The sequence below is a fragment of the Hypanus sabinus genome, chromosome 1 (genome assembly GCF_030144855.1).
Source record: "Hypanus sabinus isolate sHypSab1 chromosome 1, sHypSab1.hap1, whole genome shotgun sequence".
NCBI classification, from domain to species: Eukaryota; Metazoa; Chordata; class Chondrichthyes; order Myliobatiformes; family Dasyatidae; genus Hypanus; species Hypanus sabinus.
Genome location: NC_082706.1, coordinates 4,816,572 through 4,836,731, shown reverse-complemented (window position 1 = coordinate 4,836,731; position 20,160 = coordinate 4,816,572). Strand labels below are relative to the sequence as shown.

At 41.7% G+C, this 20,160-nt stretch overlaps 1 protein-coding gene across 3 annotated transcripts; it reads right to left on the bottom strand.

Moving 5' to 3' along the window:
• Positions 1–3,293: 3,293 nt before the first annotated feature.
• enkd1 (enkurin domain containing 1) lies at positions 3,294–19,996 on the bottom strand. Of its 3 annotated transcripts, none has more exons than XM_059962769.1 (9): positions 19,854–19,996; positions 18,728–18,830; positions 15,567–15,788; positions 14,470–14,642; positions 12,407–12,556; positions 10,775–10,944; positions 7,459–7,595; positions 4,844–5,017; positions 3,294–3,475 (listed from the first exon to the last, which is right to left on the bottom strand). In XM_059962769.1, the coding sequence occupies exons 2-8, from the start codon at positions 18,810–18,812 to the stop codon at positions 4,857–4,859; spliced, it is 1,098 nt and encodes a 365-aa protein (XP_059818752.1). In that variant the 5' UTR covers positions 18,813–18,830; positions 19,854–19,996; the 3' UTR covers positions 3,294–3,475; positions 4,844–4,856. The 3 variants fall into 3 exon arrangements, with proteins under 3 accessions (XP_059818752.1, XP_059818797.1, XP_059818857.1); XM_059962814.1 differs by having other exon boundaries at positions 18,728–18,827; positions 19,854–19,974; XM_059962874.1 differs by lacking the exon at positions 19,854–19,996 and adding an exon at positions 19,739–19,843.
• Between the last annotated feature and the right edge of the window lie 164 nt (positions 19,997–20,160).

The following is a 20,160-nucleotide window of genomic DNA, read 5'->3' as shown; positions in this document are numbered from 1 at the left end:
GCCAGGGTAGGAATAAATGTTCTACAGGCTGAGGGAAGTCCCAATCGAGGACAAGCAAAGCACTTTTATTTCATAAACACAAGAGATTGAAATGCAGAGCAACACACACAAAATGCTGAAGGAACTCAGCAGGTCAGGCAGTATCTACGGAGGGCAATGAATAGTCAACGTTTCGGGCCGAGACCCTTCACCAAAATGTCAAAGATCTGCCGGAAATACAGTACGTAATGCATAGTAGCAAATTAAAGATCTAATTAAATTTTATTATCAAAGTACATATATGTCACCTTATAAAACTCAGATCCATTTTCTTGGGGGCATACTCAACAAGTAACAGAATCAGTGAAAGATGCAGAACTAGTGTGCTCAACTAGAGTGCAAAAGACAACTGCAAATACTAAAAGAAACAAATGATACAAAAATAAATAATAAATATTGAGAACATGAGATCAAGTGTCCGTGAAAGTGAGTCCTAGGTTGTGGGAACATTTCATTGATGAGGAAAGAGAAATTATCCCCTCTGGTTCAAAAGCCTAATGGTTGAGGGGAACTGTTCCTGAACCTGGTGGTATGATTCCTGAGGCTCTTGTACCTTCTACCTGATGATACCAAGAAGAGAGTATGTCCTGAGTGGTGAACGTCCTTAATGATAGATGCTGCTTTCCTATGGTTAGAAGTGTTTTACCTGTGATGAACTGGGCTGAATCCATCAATTTTTGTTGGATTTTCGGTTCCAAGGCATTGGCGTTTCCATACCAGGGTATGATACAGCCAATTGATATACTCTCCTTTACACATCTATAGTTATTTTAAGTTTTAGATGTCATGCTGAATCTTCGCAAACTACTAAGGAAGTACTTGTGATTTCTTCATAATTGCACTCACATGCTGAGCCCAGGATGGGTCTTCTGAAGCACTTACGTGTTGGGCCAAGGACGGGTCCTCTAAAACATAGAGCATACAGCACGTACAGGCTCTATGGCCCACAATGTTGTGTGACCTTTGAATAGATCCTTCCCTCCAACGTATTCCTCCATGTTTCTACCATCCATGAGGCTATCTAAAAGTTTCTTAAACATCTCTAATATCTGCCCTGGCAAAGTGTTCTGGGCACCTACCACCCTGTGTAAATTAAACTGCCTGGCACCCTCCCAATGCTTTCTTCCAATCAGATGCCCTCTAGCATTAGCCTGTCTTCGTATTAATACAGGTCCCTCTCACTGGTGAGAGCTGAAGCAATGTTAAGGACCTCCCCTACCTCCTCCATTTCCAGGCACATTTCCTCTTTTAACTGTGATTGGTCCTAACCTCACTCTAGTCATCCCCCTGTTCTTCACATGCATGCAGGATGCCATGGTGTGTGTTAATTGTGCCATTACATCCTCCTTGGTATCTGCTAAAATGTGTAATACAAAATGGAAGCTTATAGGAAGAATATGGTAAACACAAAGTACACTGCAGATGCTGTGGTCAAATCAACACGTACAAACAAGCTGGAGTCGGGCAACATCCATTGAAATGAGCAGACAACATTTCGGGCCAAGACCCTTCGTCAGGACTGTTGGTCTGGATCGGAAATGTTTTGAGAAAGGGAACCAGTCCACAGCCATGTTTTGAAAATTTAGTGTGAACACCTTTCTACAGCTTGAAGAGTAGATAACGGTGAAAAGCACATTTAACTAGGAAAAAATTAGAGTAAAAGGTTTTGAAGGGTATAAAAAAGATAATTTCTTGGTGCTAATGGTAATCCAGTGCTAAGAGCTGGAGAGGGAGAGAAGGAGGGGAAGGGGGAGAGAGACAGTCCCTTCTAGCAGTATTTTGTGTGACATGCTTTACTGATTGGTTAGTAAATATTATTTTGCATTTTACTACTTTATTGACTTTTTCTTTTTTTCTGTATTTTATATAATTCTAATAAAAATAATTTCTTATAACCTTTAACACGTACACAATGCCTTCTTTGTTTGTAAATACCTTTAGTTGTGGAACTAGAAAGGAATCAGTAACAAATTTTAAAGTATTAAAGCACAAATACAAGGAAGAAATGTACTCATCTCCACTGCTGACCTGAAGAAATCAATTTGTAGTATTCTAACTTGTCATATGTTCAACACATAGACATTATTTCCAGCTGATCTCTTTTGTATGTGTGTGAGGTGATGTGAATATAGATGACTGCCCAAATAGGAAAATTAGCTACTAAACAAAAAGCTAAAAATTAGTATTTGGAGAGCAGAACTGTTTTGTGTTTGATTAAAATGCCAGGTACCTGCTTTGTGAATCATGATCCAGTGCCATCAGTAAGATGAGAAACACACAGCTGGCACTCCCCTCTGATCTGTTGTACAGCTTAATTATCATTCAATCATATATGAATACAGCCAAACAAAAGTGTTATTCCAGGACCAAGCTGCGAAGCAACTTACTGACAACAAACAAGTAACACATAAGATTACGATTTCAGGAAAATATATGGTTACAAAGAAAAAAATAATATAGCCCAAGTCCCTGAGGGGCATGACTGATTGATGGCAAGTTGTTCTAGACCAGCTTGTTGTTCCACTGAGCAAACACTGGAGGGCAGCACCGATAGGAAGTGTCTGCTCTCAACCCTGTACGGATACCAACACACCACAGAGAGGCCTCTGCTCTCTCCCACACCACTTCTGGCATCTCCACCCCAGGGCAACTGCAGCAGGTGACCCCAATGTGAGGGCCTATTCCTTGCCACTACCAAGGCAAGGCAGCTCCCCTGCTGTTGGTCTCACCGATGAACTAGTGAACTAGACTTGCAGTATTCTATGTTACTGAAGTTCAACAGGGTCTTGTGATCACAATAAAAAACTTCCAAGACAATCAGTCACATTGTGCACCATCTCAGCATAATGATATGCAACAAGTCCAGGTGACAACACAACAATGGTACACAGTAAGTCCAGCTCCATAGCTATTGAGTGACACTGATGGGATAGTCCTGCAGTGCTTGATATCCTTAGTATCTAGCAATAACTTGTGATCTTAGAAAAGTAGAGGACAAACTAATACACCTTTAGTTGAACCCAGAGTGGCCACTGCATTGGAGTGTCAACTTACCTTGACATGCATATATGTAAATTCAAAAGCAATTTTATAAAACTGGCGATGTTCATCAAAGAACTAAGGTTGAAATTGCACCAATATAGAGTCATAGCCAAAATCAGCTCAGAAGCAGGTCCTTTGGCCTATTGAGTCAATGGCAACATATAGTTATACATTCAGTCACTAATTTATTAAGTAAATCAAATAAAATTAAATCACTTTTTCAAAAATGAATTTAATAACATTGATAATACAAAATTAACATATAATTCTTTTTTAAAATATTCTGATAATTTATTTACAGATTTATGGGAAAGATTATCATCAGACTCAGGAATCACAGTGCGTCTTGGCTTCATGTAGGTTTCTGGCATCCAGCAACATCTCCGCTCAAAGCCTGTAATGTAAAGGGACCACAACCAACAAACAGTTCAGAGTCAAGTAATTAAAGCATAAAATAGGTTCCATTTTCACCTTCCATAAACATCTCTCTAATTCTAATTCAGAAATGAACAAAATCACAAGCTTTCTAAAGATAAATTTCAGATAACGTTCTCACCTTTACTGTCATCTCTCCTAAAGTTACACAACTTTAACTGAATCAGTATCACACTTGGGTAACTATTCTTCATAGTTAGACATTAGGTGCAAGTGAGCCAGTTTCCAAAGGGATTCACTTTAGTCAATCCCAACAACATCAATTTAATCTTTCTATAGTCATTCCATTTCATTACTGACTTGTACCTTAACAGCTTCTTTAACAGAATAAAATATCTCGAAGTACTTCAGAGTGTGTTATAAACACAAGAGATTCTGCAGGTGCTGGAAATCCAAAGTCACACACGCACAAAGCTGGAGGAACTCAGCAGGTCAAGCAGCATCTACAAAAAGGAACAAACAGTTGATGTTGCAGGCTCAGATCCTCATCCTGATAAAGGGTCTCAGTTGGAACATTGATTCTTTATTCCCCTCCATAGGTGCTGCTTGACCTGCTGAGTTTCTCCAGCATTTTGTGGAGGTTACAAGTGTGTTATATTTCAACGTTTGACACAAGTTACAGAAAGAAAAAGTAAGGCACGTTTATTAAATGGGCTTTAAGGAAAAATGGAGTTAACAGAACCTATGTTAGAAGTTCTAGAACTTTGGAACAAGCACGAGAGTTATGTAGTTGGAAAAGGTTGTAATAGTAAGTGGTGTCACCTTGGCGACATATGAAAACATGAATCATAACAATTAGGATATGGACAATTCACACTTATAATAATGGTTATAATAAGCCCATTCGGACCAGAACGATGTTTGATTTCCTCTTCTTCATCTTAGGGCCAAAAAGATGTCAAACAATCCATCTTTTGAGCTTAATGTCACAAACAGTTAGGAGCGATATGGTAGCATAGTGGTTAACATAATGCTAATGCCAGTGGCCCAGCTTCAATTTCATCGCTGTCTGTACGGAGTTTTTAACATTCTCCCTGTCATCGTGTGGATTTCTTCCAGGTGCTCTAGTTTCCTCCCACATTCCAAAGGAGTATGGGTTAGTAGGTTAATTGGGTGCAATTGGGCTGTGCAGGCTCTTTGGGCAGGAAGGGTCTGTTAATGTGCTGTATCTCTAAATAATTAAATGAGAATAAACTCTGTCAATCTGCAATAAATCGTATATAGTCTAACAGCCTAATTACCTCAATTCTCTTCTCCCCTTTCCATATTGATCAAAAATGTTAATCCAAATTGTAAACAGAAATGTTGCTACGAACTGGATTTTTACCTCATACAGCTGCTCAGTCATTGATTTTGATGAAAACTTTGGGTCTTGAGAAGATTTTGATGGCCTCTTCAATCTCTGCCAGCTTCTTCTCAAGGTCCGTGCGTCGATTCTGCATGCCAATGGTATCCACTTGTACGGGAAACATCAGCAATTGCTTGGTCAGCTGCTTTTGAGCTACAGGTAAGAGATGGCAAGAAGCAGATTAAACAAGGTGAGCAGCTAGTTCAGATTAACTGACAGAGGAACTACAAGTAAAATGGCTCCTGTGTAGAGAGAAACAGGTGAATGATATTTCATCAGGTTTCAGCGATAGCAACCACACCCTGCAACATTGCTTCAACAGGCAGGCTAAGCCAATTGAGGGTAGCCAGTATGCCTCAAACACCGTGAGTTAGGGATATACCTAACTCCTTGGACTGGGTGGATCCAATGGCCAGGATAGCAGTTCTGCAACACTCTATGGAGGGCAAGGCACAGAAGATGTCATGGCCATCCACTGCAACCAAAGAGGCCTCCAGTTGTGACGATCACCTGTACCACTGAAATAGGGCTTGTGAGGTTTCAGGAGTGGAACTAACCCAGTGCAATGATTGTTCCACTTTAAAAGCTTTCCCACACAGATTCCTATCATCATCAATGGACAACCAACATCAGGCACTGACTGGTCTGATGTGATTTTAGTATTTTCTGCTTTTAACTTCCAGCATCTGCTGTTCTAACTTTCTGACTTTCACACTTACTTTAATTGTGTAATTAAAAAAACATTTCTTTTTACCACAGCTAGGATCTCTCCAAAGAAAACACTGTAATTGCTCTGGCCAAGCCTGACCCGAAAATACTTTTTCTTGGATTTAGACCAGAAGAGGAAAAAAATGGCTCTCAGGAAATTAAAAGAAAACTGGGCAACACTAGTGCTGTTCTGATGAGGAAAAAGGTTTCATTGTCTAGAAAAAAAAATTATAAATCTGTAAAGTTTAGTTTGTACCACATTTTATCATCCATTTCAAAAATTACTGTACGATTTCTAGAAGAGTTGCTCTATAATTAGTTCCATTGTTAGCAGCTGAGTTGAGTTGTATTTAATCCAAACTTCTTCCTTCCACTTTGCTTCTATCCACATGGAGAACTACTATAAAGCTCTCCATGGAACAGAAGGTATAAATCACTTATCCAACCAACACTTCCATTTTTAGGTAAAACAAGTCCAAAGATGTGCTCTATGTGTGGAAGTGGCAGCAAGGCAAAGGTGGAGACAATGTCTGGGCAAGGATAGAGTGCAGTCAGCCCAGGCAAGAGAGGTCTTTGAGGAACTTTGCTTCCCTTTGCACAGCAGGGAATCAGAACCATTTGGCGTACAGACACGAGGATGTAATGTAAGGATTCAAGGCACACACACCAATGAGGGGACAATTACTTTACTAACTTCAAAGTATCATCAGTTGTTAGCTTGTAGTTTCTATTCACTTAATATCTATATTATTGGAGTGATTAATTATGTAAATAAGGAACCTAAATGTCCACAAGGTTACCAATTGGTCATTATCTGTATGCAACTACTCAATTCTGTGTAAAAATGGCATTTCTTTCTTCAGACTTCAGAATAATGTGCACATATAAATAAGCTGTTTGAGCAACAAATGTGAGCTTCTCAAGAGTCCAGTGAATTAGTGATGACATGTGCATTCACATTCTGCTTTTGCAGTAACTTCCAAACAATTTCACTTAATTGTTTTAAGATTTATCATCATTGAGCACTATTTTATCTGAAATTGATTTACGCGAGGTAATGAGGTAGAAGTGTGTGGGATTATCCAGAGTGAAAAGCCATTCCAGCCAGTTCACTAGTTTATTGGTGAATGGTGGGGAGCTGCGTGGCCTCAGGACTAGGCATCAAACTGCGGTGTCACCTGTTTGCAGCTGTCCAGGAGAGAGGTTTCAGTGCTGCCCCCAGTGCTCACATGGCAGGAAGCAAGCTGTATTGTATTTGACTACAGACTGCTGAAACATTTATGGACTCGGGGACTCAGACTATTTTTTTGTGTGACTGTATTTTACTGCTATCTATTATGTGCCTTGTGCTGTGCAGTTGGCAGAGGGGGTGGAAGAGCTGCATAGTCTCAGTCATTGTGAGGTCTAGGCCTCAAGCTTTTTTGTGCTGAAATACAGACTGCTGCAACCTTCATGGAGTCATGGACTTGAACTATATATATTTTTTGTATGACTGTATTTAATGGCTATCTTATATGTGCTATATTTGCCTTGTGCTGTGCGGGCAGTAGAGGAGCTCCATGGCCTTGGTCATAGAGAGAACTAGGCCTCAAGCTGCAGTGACGCCTGTTTGTAGCCGTCCAAGAGAGAGGCATTGGTGCTGCTCTCCAGTGTTCACTCGGCATTAAACAAATGGTGTTGTGTTTGACTGCAGACCGATGCAACATACATGAACCTAGGGATTTGGACTATATTTTTTGTGTGACTATTTTACTACTATCTTATATCAGCTATATGTGCCTTGTGCTGTGTATGACTGAATGTGTTCCTTGAAATGCTGCAGGGTAATTAACAAATTCTTAGTTCGATATATTATCCTCTAAAGTAAGGAGAGCACATGGACGTACTTTGAAGAAGGGAACTGAGTGTTTCCAGCCTTTCATCCTCTGGCATCCTAGTGTGACCGGGAGGCATGCTAGGGTCGGGGATGTTTTTCTGTCGTTCCTCCTCCTCTTTCCTCCACTGGTTCCGCCGTTCAATTAAGCTGGAAACAAAGCAAATATTGATTGGCTATTCTCAATGGAAAACTATATATTTTTTTCTTTCTTTTTTCTGTTTTTTTATATCATATATTATGAAATATTTAGACTTACCATGTTCATACATATATTGTATGGCTTATGTCTTGGTAAACTCATTTATATTGTAACTATTGTTTATGTTTTTTTTCATATGTAATGGAATTTGTATTTTTGTAATTTCTTTATCAGTATATCATTTGTATTCTGTCCATATTACTACTAATAAAAAAAAGATTTAGAAAGGAAAACTAAGATCATAGGAAAGTTACAGGTAGGGAAACAAATAGCATTTAATTTGGCAATTTCACTTTGAAATGAAGGACGTGCCAAGTGTGACATGTTGCTCTTTAAGAGGTCAAATGAAAGGAGAAAGTATACAGTTAATAGTAAGCCCCTTAATAGCATTGAGGTGCCGTGGGATCTTGGGGTCCAAGTTCATAATTCACTGGAAGTGGTTATGCCAGCAGTTAAAGTGCTCATACCTTCAGTCCTAAAGAACAGCCTCAGCCCAAATGTCTTTTTCGTTGATTCAACCTGACCAACTGAGTTCTTTCAGCATTTTGTGTGCATTACTCTGGACTCCCAGCATCTATAGAATCTTGTGTGTTTGGGATAAGGTGCTACTACCATCAGGAAAGAGGTACAGAAGACATATGCCCTACACCACCAAGTTTAGGAACAGTTACTACCCTTCAACCATCAGGCTCCTAAACTGGTGTGGATATCTTCACTTACCATATCTCATATTTGCTTCTACAACAGGGGTTCTTAACCAGAGGACTGTGAATCTTCACAATGGTCTTTATTTAAAGCTCAAAGTTAATTTATTATCAAAGTACATATACTACCATTTACAATACACATAAGGTGCTGGAGGAACTCAGCAGGTCAGGCAGCATCTATGGAGAGGAATAAACATATCTTTCCCTCCCTCCACCCTCTGTTTTACACTGGGATCGCGTTCAATATGATTCCCTTATTCACACATCCCTCCTCTCTGACCTCCCTCCTGCAACTTACCTCTGCAAGTAGGACAGATGGTCCTTAACACTGATATGTTTTTAAAGAAATAAAATTTTATTTTAAATTTGCCTATATTTTAAATGTATAGTCGTTATTTAATGTGTAAATAAAGCATATATATTACTGTATCACAAGTTTGTTTTTTTAGCATTTTGATAACTGTATTTCAATAGAATTGGTTTCTTTTGTAATCCTATGTATTTTATTTTATATATTTACACACATCATTATAAGAAGGGGTCTAGCAGATTCACTGGACTGACAAAGGTTAAGAACTCCTGTTTTACGACCTACAGATGCACTTTCAAGGACTTTTTACAGCTCAGGTTCTTAGTATTTTTTGTATAATTTGTCTTGTCAGACTTCATTTATGTATAGATTTTCATAAATTCTATGGTATTTTTTATTTTCCTGTAAATACGTGTAAGAATAATTTACCCACATCAGTAGCTGGTAAGTTATTGGAAGGAATTCTAAGGGACTGGACATATGTACAAGTATTTGGTAGTCAGCATGGCTTTGTATGCGGTACTTCATGTCTATCCAATCTTATAGAGTTTTTCGAGGAAGTTGCCAGGAAAATTAGTGAAGACAAGGCAGTGGATGTTGTCTGCATGGACTTTAGCAAGGGGTTTGACAAGGCCCTGGATGGGAGGTTGGTCGAGGATGTTGCCAAGACTTGTGAACCTCAGTTATAGGGAAAGGTTGAATAGGTTAGGACTATATTCCCTAAAGGGTTGGAGAATGAGGAGATGTTCGATAGAGGTACACAATATTATGAGTGATATAATGGCTCTAGGCCTGTATTCACTAGAAATCAGAAGAATGAGGATAACGTCATTGAAACCTATCGAATGTAGAAAGGCCTTGATAGAGTGGATGTTTCTTATGGTAGAGAAGTACAAGACCAGAGGACATAGCCTCAGAATAGAGGGGGGTTCTTTTAGAACGGAGATGAGGAGGAATTTCATTAGCCCGAGAGTAGTGAATCTGTGGAATTCTTTGCCATAGGCAGCTGTGGAGCTATGTATATTTAAGGCCGAGGTTGATAGATTCTTGATCGGTCAGGGCACGAAGGAACAGGGGAGAAGGCAGGAGATTGGGCTGAGAGTAAAAGTGGATCAGCTTTGATGAAATGGCTTTAAGAAGCTGCTTGCCTTCATTGGTGTGGGAGTTGAGAATAAGAGTAAACAGGTTATTCTGTAGATATATAAGACTTCTGTCAGGTCACTATTTATTGACTGTGCAGTTCTGGTCACCTCATTACAGGAAGGATGTGGACACTGGGCAGGGTGGAGAAGAGGTTTACCACGATGCTGCCTAGATGGGGGGCATGAACTATGAGGAAAGGTTAGAATAATTTGGGTCGTTTTCCCTAGAACATTGGAGGCTGAGGGAACACCTGATAGAGGTTTTTCAAATTATAAGAAGCATAGATAGAGTAGACCAGTGGTTCACTGTTTTATACCATGGGCCAACACCATGAACCAGGGGTTCCGTGGATCCCAGGTTAGATCCCTGGAGAAGACGGTCAGAATATTTACCCCTGGGGTAGAAATATTAAACACCCGAGAACATTGTTCCAAGGCTAGAGAGGTGAATTTTAAAGGTGATGTAAGGGGCAAGTATTCTTTTATGCAGAAAGTGTACATAGCTACAACGGATTACCAAGCAGTCAGCTTGGCGGTGGCACAGTACCGTAATGCCATTACTGCACCAGCTCTAAGGCCAGGGCTCAATACCCGCCACTGTCCTGTAAAGAATTTGTATGTTCCCCTTGTGGCTCTGTGGGTTTTCTCTGGGTATTCCAATATCCACCCACATTCCAAAGAAGTATAGATTACAATTAGTAAGTTGTGAGGGGCTGCCCTCAGCACACGTTCAGACTATGTTGTCATTGATGCAAATGACACATTTCACTGTATCTTTCAATGTACATGTGAAAAATAAAGATAATCCAATATTTCTCTTTTTAAGAAAGAAAGAATCTCTTTTTAAAAAGCTTTTAAGTAGACACATGAATATGAAGGAAATGGAGGGAGTTATTTGAGTGCACCATTTTAAATAAACCAGGAGGAGGAAAGGAAAAAGGATGAGTTCCCCAATAATCCATGCTTACTACTGGGGTAGCTGTCCTTTATTCTTGCTTATGTACTCCTGTTGTTCCTTTGCTTTCCTGTCCAGAACATCTGTAAGGGACTGCAGGGACTTGGAGCGTCGCACTGGCATTCTTCTTGCATTCTGTGCGTTGCGCCTAATGAAATCTATATTAACATCTTTGACCTGAGTCTGTAATAAAACAAAAATAAACAGATTGGTACTCATCAACAGTGATGGTGATTTAGTTACACAATCGCAAAAAGATGTTAATTACCAGGATGGTTCCACACTAAACACTTCCCAAATCTATTCTGGGCAGCATGCTTCCAAGTTGGTAATTTCATTAGGAATTTTAAAATATTTGGTATTTAGTAACAGTGTTACAACAGTGGTGTCAAAGACTCTATCAAATTTCTACAGGTGAACTGTGAGAGCATTCTGACTGGTTACTTCTCTATCTGGTATGCAGGGGCCACAATACAGGATCAGAAACAGCTGCAGAGAGTTGTAGATGCAGCCAGCTCCATCATGAGCACTAGCCTCCCCAGCATCCAGGTCATCTAAAATCCATCACTGAGGACCCCCACTCTTAGGCCATGCCCTCTTCCCATTACTACCATCACAGAGGAAGTCCAGGAGCCTGAAAGAACACTCATCACTTTAGGAATGTCTTCTTCCCCTCCACCATCACATTTCTGAACAGACAATGAACACTACCTAATTAGTTTTAATTACCTATATCATTTGTTCATTATGTGGCATGTCCTATGACATGGGCAATCATGGTCTTTCCATGACCATGATAGTTCTTGGCAAATTTTTCTACAGAAATGGTTTTCCATTGCCTTCTTCTGGACAGTGTCTTTGCAAGATGGGTGACCCCAGCCATTATCAATACTCTTCAGAGATTGTCTGCCTGGTGTCGGTGGTCACATAACCAGGATTTGTGATCTGCACCAGCTGCTCATACGACCATCCACCACCTGCTCCCATGGCTTCACATGACCCTAATAGGGTGGGGGGAGAGAGGCTAAGGAGGTGCTACACCTTACCCACGGGTGACCTGCAGACCAGCAGAGGGATGGAGTACTTTACACCTCCTTTGGTAGAAACACATCCCCATCCTGCCACCCTTTGCACTATATTACAAAAGGCAAAAAGAGAAAGAATGATGCAAAAAAAATCCAGTAAGCAGCAGTCTAGTGGGTGAAAATACTTTTTTGATGAGAGAGGTCAGAGGAGAATGACCAGACAGGTTCAAGCTGACAGGAAGGTGACAGTAATTTAAATAACCACGTGTTACAACAGTGGTGTGGAGAAGAGCATCTCTGAATACACATGTCAAACCTTGAAGTGGATGGGCTTCAGCAGCAGATGACCATACCAGGTCACCTCCTGTACCTAGTAAAGTGGTCAGAGTGTATATGCAGTATATAAATATAATTTAAATATTTATATATTTCTTATAACATGGTACTTTTTATGTTTTACATGGTACTGCAGTCACAAAACAACAAATTTCCCAATATATGTCAATGAAAATAAAGTTAATTCTGATTCTTTTCCTCAGTTAGAATAAAGCTTCAACTTATTCGGAATATAACAGTCATGTTTAAAGTACCCTGTGAATTTTGTCCAATAGTACACTCACATCGAGGTTAACCCTCTCTGATGCTTCAGCACAGATCTCTGCTTTTGTTGGGTTTGGCGACGAGGATCTTTTTGGGCTAATCCCAGTCCCACATCGTGAATGTGCTTTAAGGTAGTGCTGTTTATCCAAAGGCTTCACCGATGAGTTCTCCTGAAGATAAATCAAATCAAAAATGGAAAGGAAATCAGGTAGATTTTGGGAAACTGAGCTCTGTGCCACTAGTTACTGGCATATATTTAAAAATCCTCCTCATGTTTTGTGCTAGGCCACTGGCTGGGTACAAATTGGAAATACCTCTTATAACTTCGCTCTACAACTTGTGCCACCGTTACACAGGAGAAATGAGGAAATGAAGAGATGAAAACCAAGGTTAGGGTTCCCAGTATAGTAAGCTTATTTGACTTCCCAATGATACTTACAGGCACGATTAAATAACTTTAGTGCATTTTCTTAAAAATGCATTTTTAAAGTGTCCGTATAGTTTATAGGGCTGATGGCTCAAGAAGACAGCATCCATCATAAAGTACCCTCAGCATCCACGATATGTCATCTTCTCAATACCACCATCAAGGAGGAGGTACAGGAGCCTGAAGGCACATACTCAGCATTTTAGGATCAGCTGCTTTTCCCTCCACCATCAGATTTCTGAACGGTCCATGAAACCATGAACACTACCTCACTACTTTGCTGAGTACTACACACAAAATGCTGGGGGAACTCAGCAGGTCAGGCAGCATCTATGGAAATGAGTAAAGAGTTGAAGTTTCAGGCTGAGACTCTTCTTCTGGACTATTCTGCTCTCTTTTTGAAAAATATATTTCTTAGTATAACTTATAGTAATTATTTTATCAACTGTTCTGTATTGCTGCTGCAAAACAACTAATTTCACAACATGCCAGTGATAATAATCCAGATTCTTATTCTAATTTTATACATGGGCCACAGTTATTGGGCACAATTTGGTCCCAGGTACTTCTGCTACACACTGCCTAAAATGGTGTGGGGGTGTCAGGGGGAAGGGTTCCCCCAGTATCCAGAGCCTCAGTAAATCTTAATGCAGCACTATCTCCTACAGACGCCAGTCATTTACTGTGTTCTGCTTAACCATCATCAGACAATTCTCCTCCCACTGTGGGTCCACATTTAGATCCCTCAAGGTGGCCGTGTAAGTTGATAAGGGTTGATAAGATGGGTTATGATGTGTTGGCTATCATTAGTCGAGGGACTGAGTTCAAGAGCTGTGAGGTAATATTGCAGCGCCATAAAACCCTGAATAGCCACACTTGGAATCGACAATAGAGGCAGTAGGCTATTCAGCCCTTCGAGCCAGCATCACCATTCAATGTGATCATGGCTGATCACCCACAATCAGTACCCTGTTCCTGCCTTCTCCCCATATCCCTTGACTCCGCTATCTTTAAGAGCTCTATCTAACTCTCTCTTGAAAGCATCCAGAGAGTTGGCCTCCACTGCCTTCTGAGGCAGAGCATTCTGTAGATCCACAACTCTCTGGGTGAAAAAATATTGTGTTCAGTTCTGGTCACCTCATAGGAAGGATGTGGAATCTTTACAAGAGAGTGCAGAGGAGATTTACCATGATGCTGCATGGATTAGAGAAAATGTCTTATGAGGACAGGTTGAGTTACAGTTTTCCTCTTTGGAATGAAGACTGAGAGATGACTTGATAGAGGTGAAGATGGTAAGAGAGATAGATTGAGTGGACAGACAGAGACTTTTTCCCAGGGAGGAAATTGCTAACACAATGGGCATATTTTTAAGGTAATTGGAGGAAAATATTGGGGGGGAGGGGGGGGGAGAAATGTCACAGGTAAGTTTTTTTTACACAAAGAGTGCTGAGTGTGTGGAACACGCAGTCAGTGAGGGTGGTAGCGGCAGACACATTAGGGACATTTAAGAAACTCTTAGATAGGCACATGGATGATAGAATAATGTAGGAGGGAAGTGTTAGATTGATTTTAGAGTAGGTTAAAATGTGGGTTGTACTGTTCTATACTCATTCAGGAACCTTCCATCAGTTCATTACTGCTTCCACAAATATCTACCTGTAAGCGAGCCATCACTTTGGAAGAAACAGACTCATACTTCTGGGACTTCCACAGGGCTTTGACCGGTTTGGGGCCATTTTGCTCACGCTCTTGGTCCTTCTCCCTGCATTTCTTCTGGATCTCACGCATTCGCCTCACGTTCTCCTTCTCATGATCCCTTGGTTCCTTCCCTACCAGGAACAAAGTGGAATGTAAATGTTCCAGTGAGTACCAACTACCAAGATTCCTCCTGACTTTCACAATGCTAACTGCTGAAGTATAAAGATTAAGATATAAAGATTAGTTTTATCTGTCACATACACTGAATTGTGTTGTTTCCATGGACACAGAGTTAATAGCCAGTGAGTGGTTGGGAAGGAAAAAAAGAACTGTAGTTAAGGGATGGTCACCCCCCCACCCCACCCCACCACAGGAAGATTAAATATTATAAAGGTTAGCTTTATTTGTCACACGTACATCAAAACATACAGTGAAATACATCATTTGCTTCAACTACCAACACAGTTCAAGGGTGTGCTGAGGGCAGCCTGCAAGTGTTGCCACGCTTCCAGTGCCAAAATAGCAGGCCCACAGCTCACTAATCCCAACCTGTTCATCTTTGGAATATGAGAGAATATACAAATTCCTTACAGACAACACCAACCAACAGAGAGCTAAAGTCTAGATAAAGCATACTCATAATGTGATGATACACACCGAACAGCGCCACCTGCTGGGGTTAAGACACTGGCGCAGCCACGCTTTGGCAATAGGATTTTAGTATTTAAAGAGCTCCTGAACTGAGGGTTGTTGCTCAATCGCCAGCTCCACCTGAATTCTCGTCTAGCCTCTAGTTTTGTACCCTGTTCTTGTTCCAGTCTCATATCATATCTCGACTTCACTCAGCACTTGGGTCCTAACCATCCTTGCCTAGGTCCCTCGTCTCACATAATATCTCCAGTAATTTTTTTTGTCTGCTTTTTCATGAACAGAGATATCCTACCATAGTAATTAGGCTCTTTAGTACAGGATATAGCAGACCCAAAACTAACGATACACAATTGTTAGCAGTGTAACTCCCTGAAAGAAATTAAGCAATAAAAGAGTCCATTTACTTCTTGGTGAGAACTGTCTATGTAGTGACACTCCTTCCAATTGCAGCAGCACACCAACAGAACCCTTTTGTCCTCTCTCCAGGATCTCTCTAGCATTTGAACGCACACGAGGAGCTGGCTGAGGCCTGGCACTGTAGCACGATGGGTACAAAGTGGGATCCGGAAGTAACGGCCCTGAGAGAAAGTCGAGTTTCAGGCTGTTTCCTTCTAACCTTCCCCGAGCTGCAGACATAAACAGAAGGAAAGAAAAGTTAGGTGGACATCAATCAATCACGCTCCATCACTATTCACAAAGCTGGCAATGCAGTTAAAAGATGGTCAGATTTTAGCAACAGATAACAGAAAGAGGCTGAATCATATGTTCACTTATTTAATATGTACTATGGAAAGCACTCTGACAGATTGGTATAGAGGAGTCAATGCACAGGATCGGAAAAAGCTGCAGAGAGTTGTAAATTCAGCCAGCTCCATCATGGGCACTCGTCTCCCCAGCACTGTGGACATCTTCAAAAGGCAATGCTTCAAGAAGGCAACGTCCAACATGAGGGTCCCTACCCATCCAGGGCATGCCCTCTTCTCATCACTACCATCAGGCAGGATGTACAGGAGTCTGAAGATCCAGTCAATGGTTTAGGAACAGCTTTTTTCGCCTCCACCATCATATTTCTGAATGAACAATGAACCCTAGAACTGTTTGACTGTTCATATCCCTCCATAGATGCTGCCTGACCCTCTGAGTTTCTCCAGATTTCCAACATCTGCAGTCTCTTGCATCTCCATTCAAGAGTTAAGCATATTATAACCTCATCCAGAAAATCACTTGTCCTCTATATAACACACACTGGACAAGGCAGCTATTGGCAATCAATTTCAAACATTTGTCTGTCATATCACAAATCAGTGGGATCTATTCGCTAAAAAAAGGCACAATTCCGAACAAGATCAGGGTTAAAGCATTATAATTCTAAAACTATATCCAATAAAAGTTTCACCATTTTGATTAATAAAGGGGAGATCCAACTGTTTGATGAAAAATCTGCCTTGTAATCACACCCAGGCATCCAACTATTCTATAAATAACACATTTCAAACTTTTAATAAGATTCCAGATTTAATAAGATACTTTTCATGGTGCCCAAGACAGTAATGCATTTGCCCAATCGGTCCATTTGCAAAATAGACCACAAGACAAAGGAACAGAATTAGGCCATTCAGCCCATCGAGTCCACTCCGTCATTCCATCAGGGCAGATCCCAGATCCCCCTCAACCCCATACACCTGCCTTCTCGCCATATCCTTTAGTGCCCTGACTGATCAGGTCTCAAATATACCTACGGAGTTGAACACCACCACAGTCTGTGGCAGAATGTTCCACAGATTTACTGGTCTCTGGCTTAAAAAAAAACCTCCTTACCTCAGTTCTAAAAGGTCACCACTCAATTTTGAGGCTGTGCCCTCTAGCTCCGGATGCCCCCACCATATGAAACATTGTCTCTACATCCGCCCTATCTAGTCCTTTCAACATTTGGTAGGTTTCAATGAGATCCCCGCACCCCTCATCCGCATTCTTCTAAATTCCTGTGAGTCCAAGCACAAAGCTGCCAAATTTCCTCATATGTTAGCCTCTTCACTCCCTGAATCATCCTCATGATCCTCCTCTGGACTCTCTCCAAAGATAACACATCCTTTCTGAGATATGGGGCCCAAAACTGTTGACAGTACTCCAAGTGCAGTCTGACTAGTGTTTTAAAAAGCCTCAACATTATCCCCTTGCTTTTATATTCTATTCCCCTTGAAATAAATGTCAACATTACATTTGCCTTCTTTACCACAGACTCAACCTGTGATTAACCTTCTGGGAGTCTCACACGAGGGCTCCTAAATCCCTCTGCACTTCTGATGTTTGAACCTTCTCCCCATTTAGATAATAGTCTGCACTATTGTTCCTTTTACCAAAATGTATTATCATACATTTCCCAACACTGTATTCCATCTACCACTCTTTTTTGCCCATTCTTCAAATTTGTCTAAGTCCTGCTGCAATCGCATTGCTTCCTCAGCACTACCTACCCCTCTACCTATCTTCATATCATCCTCAAACCTTGCCACAAAGCCATCAATTCCATTATCTAAATCATTAACAATGTGAAAAGTAGCCGTCCCAATACTGACCCTCTGAGGAACACCACTGGTCAATGGCAGCCAACCAGAAAAGGCCCCTTTTAGACCTACTCACTGCTTCCTGTCTGTCTGCCATTCTTCAAGATAAATGTCTGATAAAAAACTAACAACCTGTAACTTTAGCTGTACCTCTGTTTCAAGAAAGAGTTAAATAGAGCTCTTAAAGATAGTGGAGTCAAGGGATATGGGGAGAGGGCAGGAATGGGGTACTGATTGAGGATGATCAGCCATGATCACATTGAATGGCAGTGCTGGCTCAAAGGGCCAAATGGCCAACTCCTGCACCTATTGTCCATTGTCTCCAGATGTTGCCTGGTCTGTTGAATATTTCTAACATTTTCTACTTTTAATAAAAAGAGAACAATGGGGTGGGGGATCTCATTGAAACCTATCAAATGTTGAAAGATATTAATAGAGTAGATTTGGAGAGAATGTTTCCCATGGGGGGGGGGGGGAGTCTAAAACCAGAGGACACACCCTCAGAATATAGAGATGTCCATTTAGAATGGAGATGAGGAGGAATTTCTTTAGACAGAGAGTGGTGAATCTGTGGAATTCATTGCCACAGGCTTCTGTGGAGGCCAAGACATTGGGTATATTTAAGGCAGAAGTTGATAGTTCTTAATTAGTCAGGGCATGAAGGGATATGGGGAGAAGGCAGGAGATTGGGGCTGAAAGGAAAATTGGATCAGCCATGATGAAATGGCACTCGATGAGCCAAATGGCCTAATTCTGTTCAAATGTCTTATGATCTTATGGAATTAATTTTTGTTTCTTTCATACTCTTGCTGAGTTCTGATTCTGGTGTAGAACAACTGAAAGGTGATCACATGCAACAACCAAGTACTTCCTTGCCTTGCTAAACAGTTGCACTGCCTTCTGCTTTATGTCCATCCAGATCAGACTGGCAATTGAACCAAGCCTCCAAAAGGAAAATTTGGTGCAATTCACCTGAAAAAATAATCAAAAAATTCTTTTACCTGATACTGGCCGGTGGTAAAAGTCTGGGAATAGTGTTGGATCTGGTGGAATTGGGCCAGATATGTTGGAGGGGCCTTCAGACATCTTTCCTTGGCGGTACTACTGTAACAGAGCACAATAGCTTGATTCAAAATAGGAACGCAGGAATTGGAATCCTTTCAGTCTGGCAGACACATTATGCTGAGTAACACAGAATGCTGGAGGATCTCAGCAGGTCAGGGAATAAAGAGTTTGTTTGTCTCTGTTTGGGCTGAGACCCTTCATCAGGGCTCAGAACTGGTGAAGAGTGCTGATGGTTATTGTGAAGGCACAATGAAGAAGTGATCATTAATTTGATCTCTCTATAGGTCATAATCCACAAGCTTCCCCCAAACAACCAATTCCCTCATCCATAACATCCCTCCATCCTCCATCAATCAGTTCTACCAAACACCAGATCTCCAGATCCACCAGATCCCTGTCACCAATCCCCCATCCCTCAATCAATTCTACCTTCCATAACAGCCACCCCCCAATCACAAGCCTCCATCCACCAGATCCCCCAGTTCCCAATACCCCATCTCTCAATCAATTCTACCTTCCATAACAGCCATCCTCCCAATCACAAGCCTCCATCCACCCCAGATCCCTGTCACCAATCCCCCATCCCTCAATCAATTCTACCTTCCATAACAGCCACCCCCCAATCACAAGCCTCCATCCACCAGATCCCCCAGTTCCCAATACCCCATCTCTCAATCAATTCTACCTTCCATAACAGCCATCCTCCCAATCACAAGCCTCCATCCACCCCAGATCCCCCCGTTCCCAATACCCCATCTCTCAATCAATTCTATCTTCCATAACAGCCATCCCCCCAATCACAAGCCTCCATCCACCAGATCCCCCAGTTCCCGATACCCCATCTCTCAATCAATTCTACCTTCCATAACAGCCATCCCCCCAATCACAAGCCTCCATCCACCCCAGATCCCCCAGTTCCCGATACCCCATCTATCAGTCCGTCTTGCCTTCCATAAACCACCACCGTCACCGGCCCTCAGCTCAGCATCCGCGTCACTGTGGACACGGGTAGTAACCAGGCCCGGGCCTACCACCCCATCCGCGTCCCCCCGCCCCACTTACCCCGAGTTCGCTATTTGCGCCCAACAACCATCCGCGGGGACGCGCACGATGGCCGACGTTGTGACGTCGCGTACGTTGTCATGACAGCCCCGAACTTCGGCGTCCCCAGGCACGCGTGAACTGAACGATACGGTGACGTCGGATTCGTTGTCATGGCAGCCCCGCTCTTCGGCGTCCGTAGGGCCGGGGAGCAGGGGAGGATTGTGGGAGCTGGGGTCCGGAACTCGGAACGGGATGGGGGGAGAGGGGGGCCGGGGCGAGTTTGCAGTACTCTTTTTGTTAAACAATTGCATTTAACGTCTCAGAC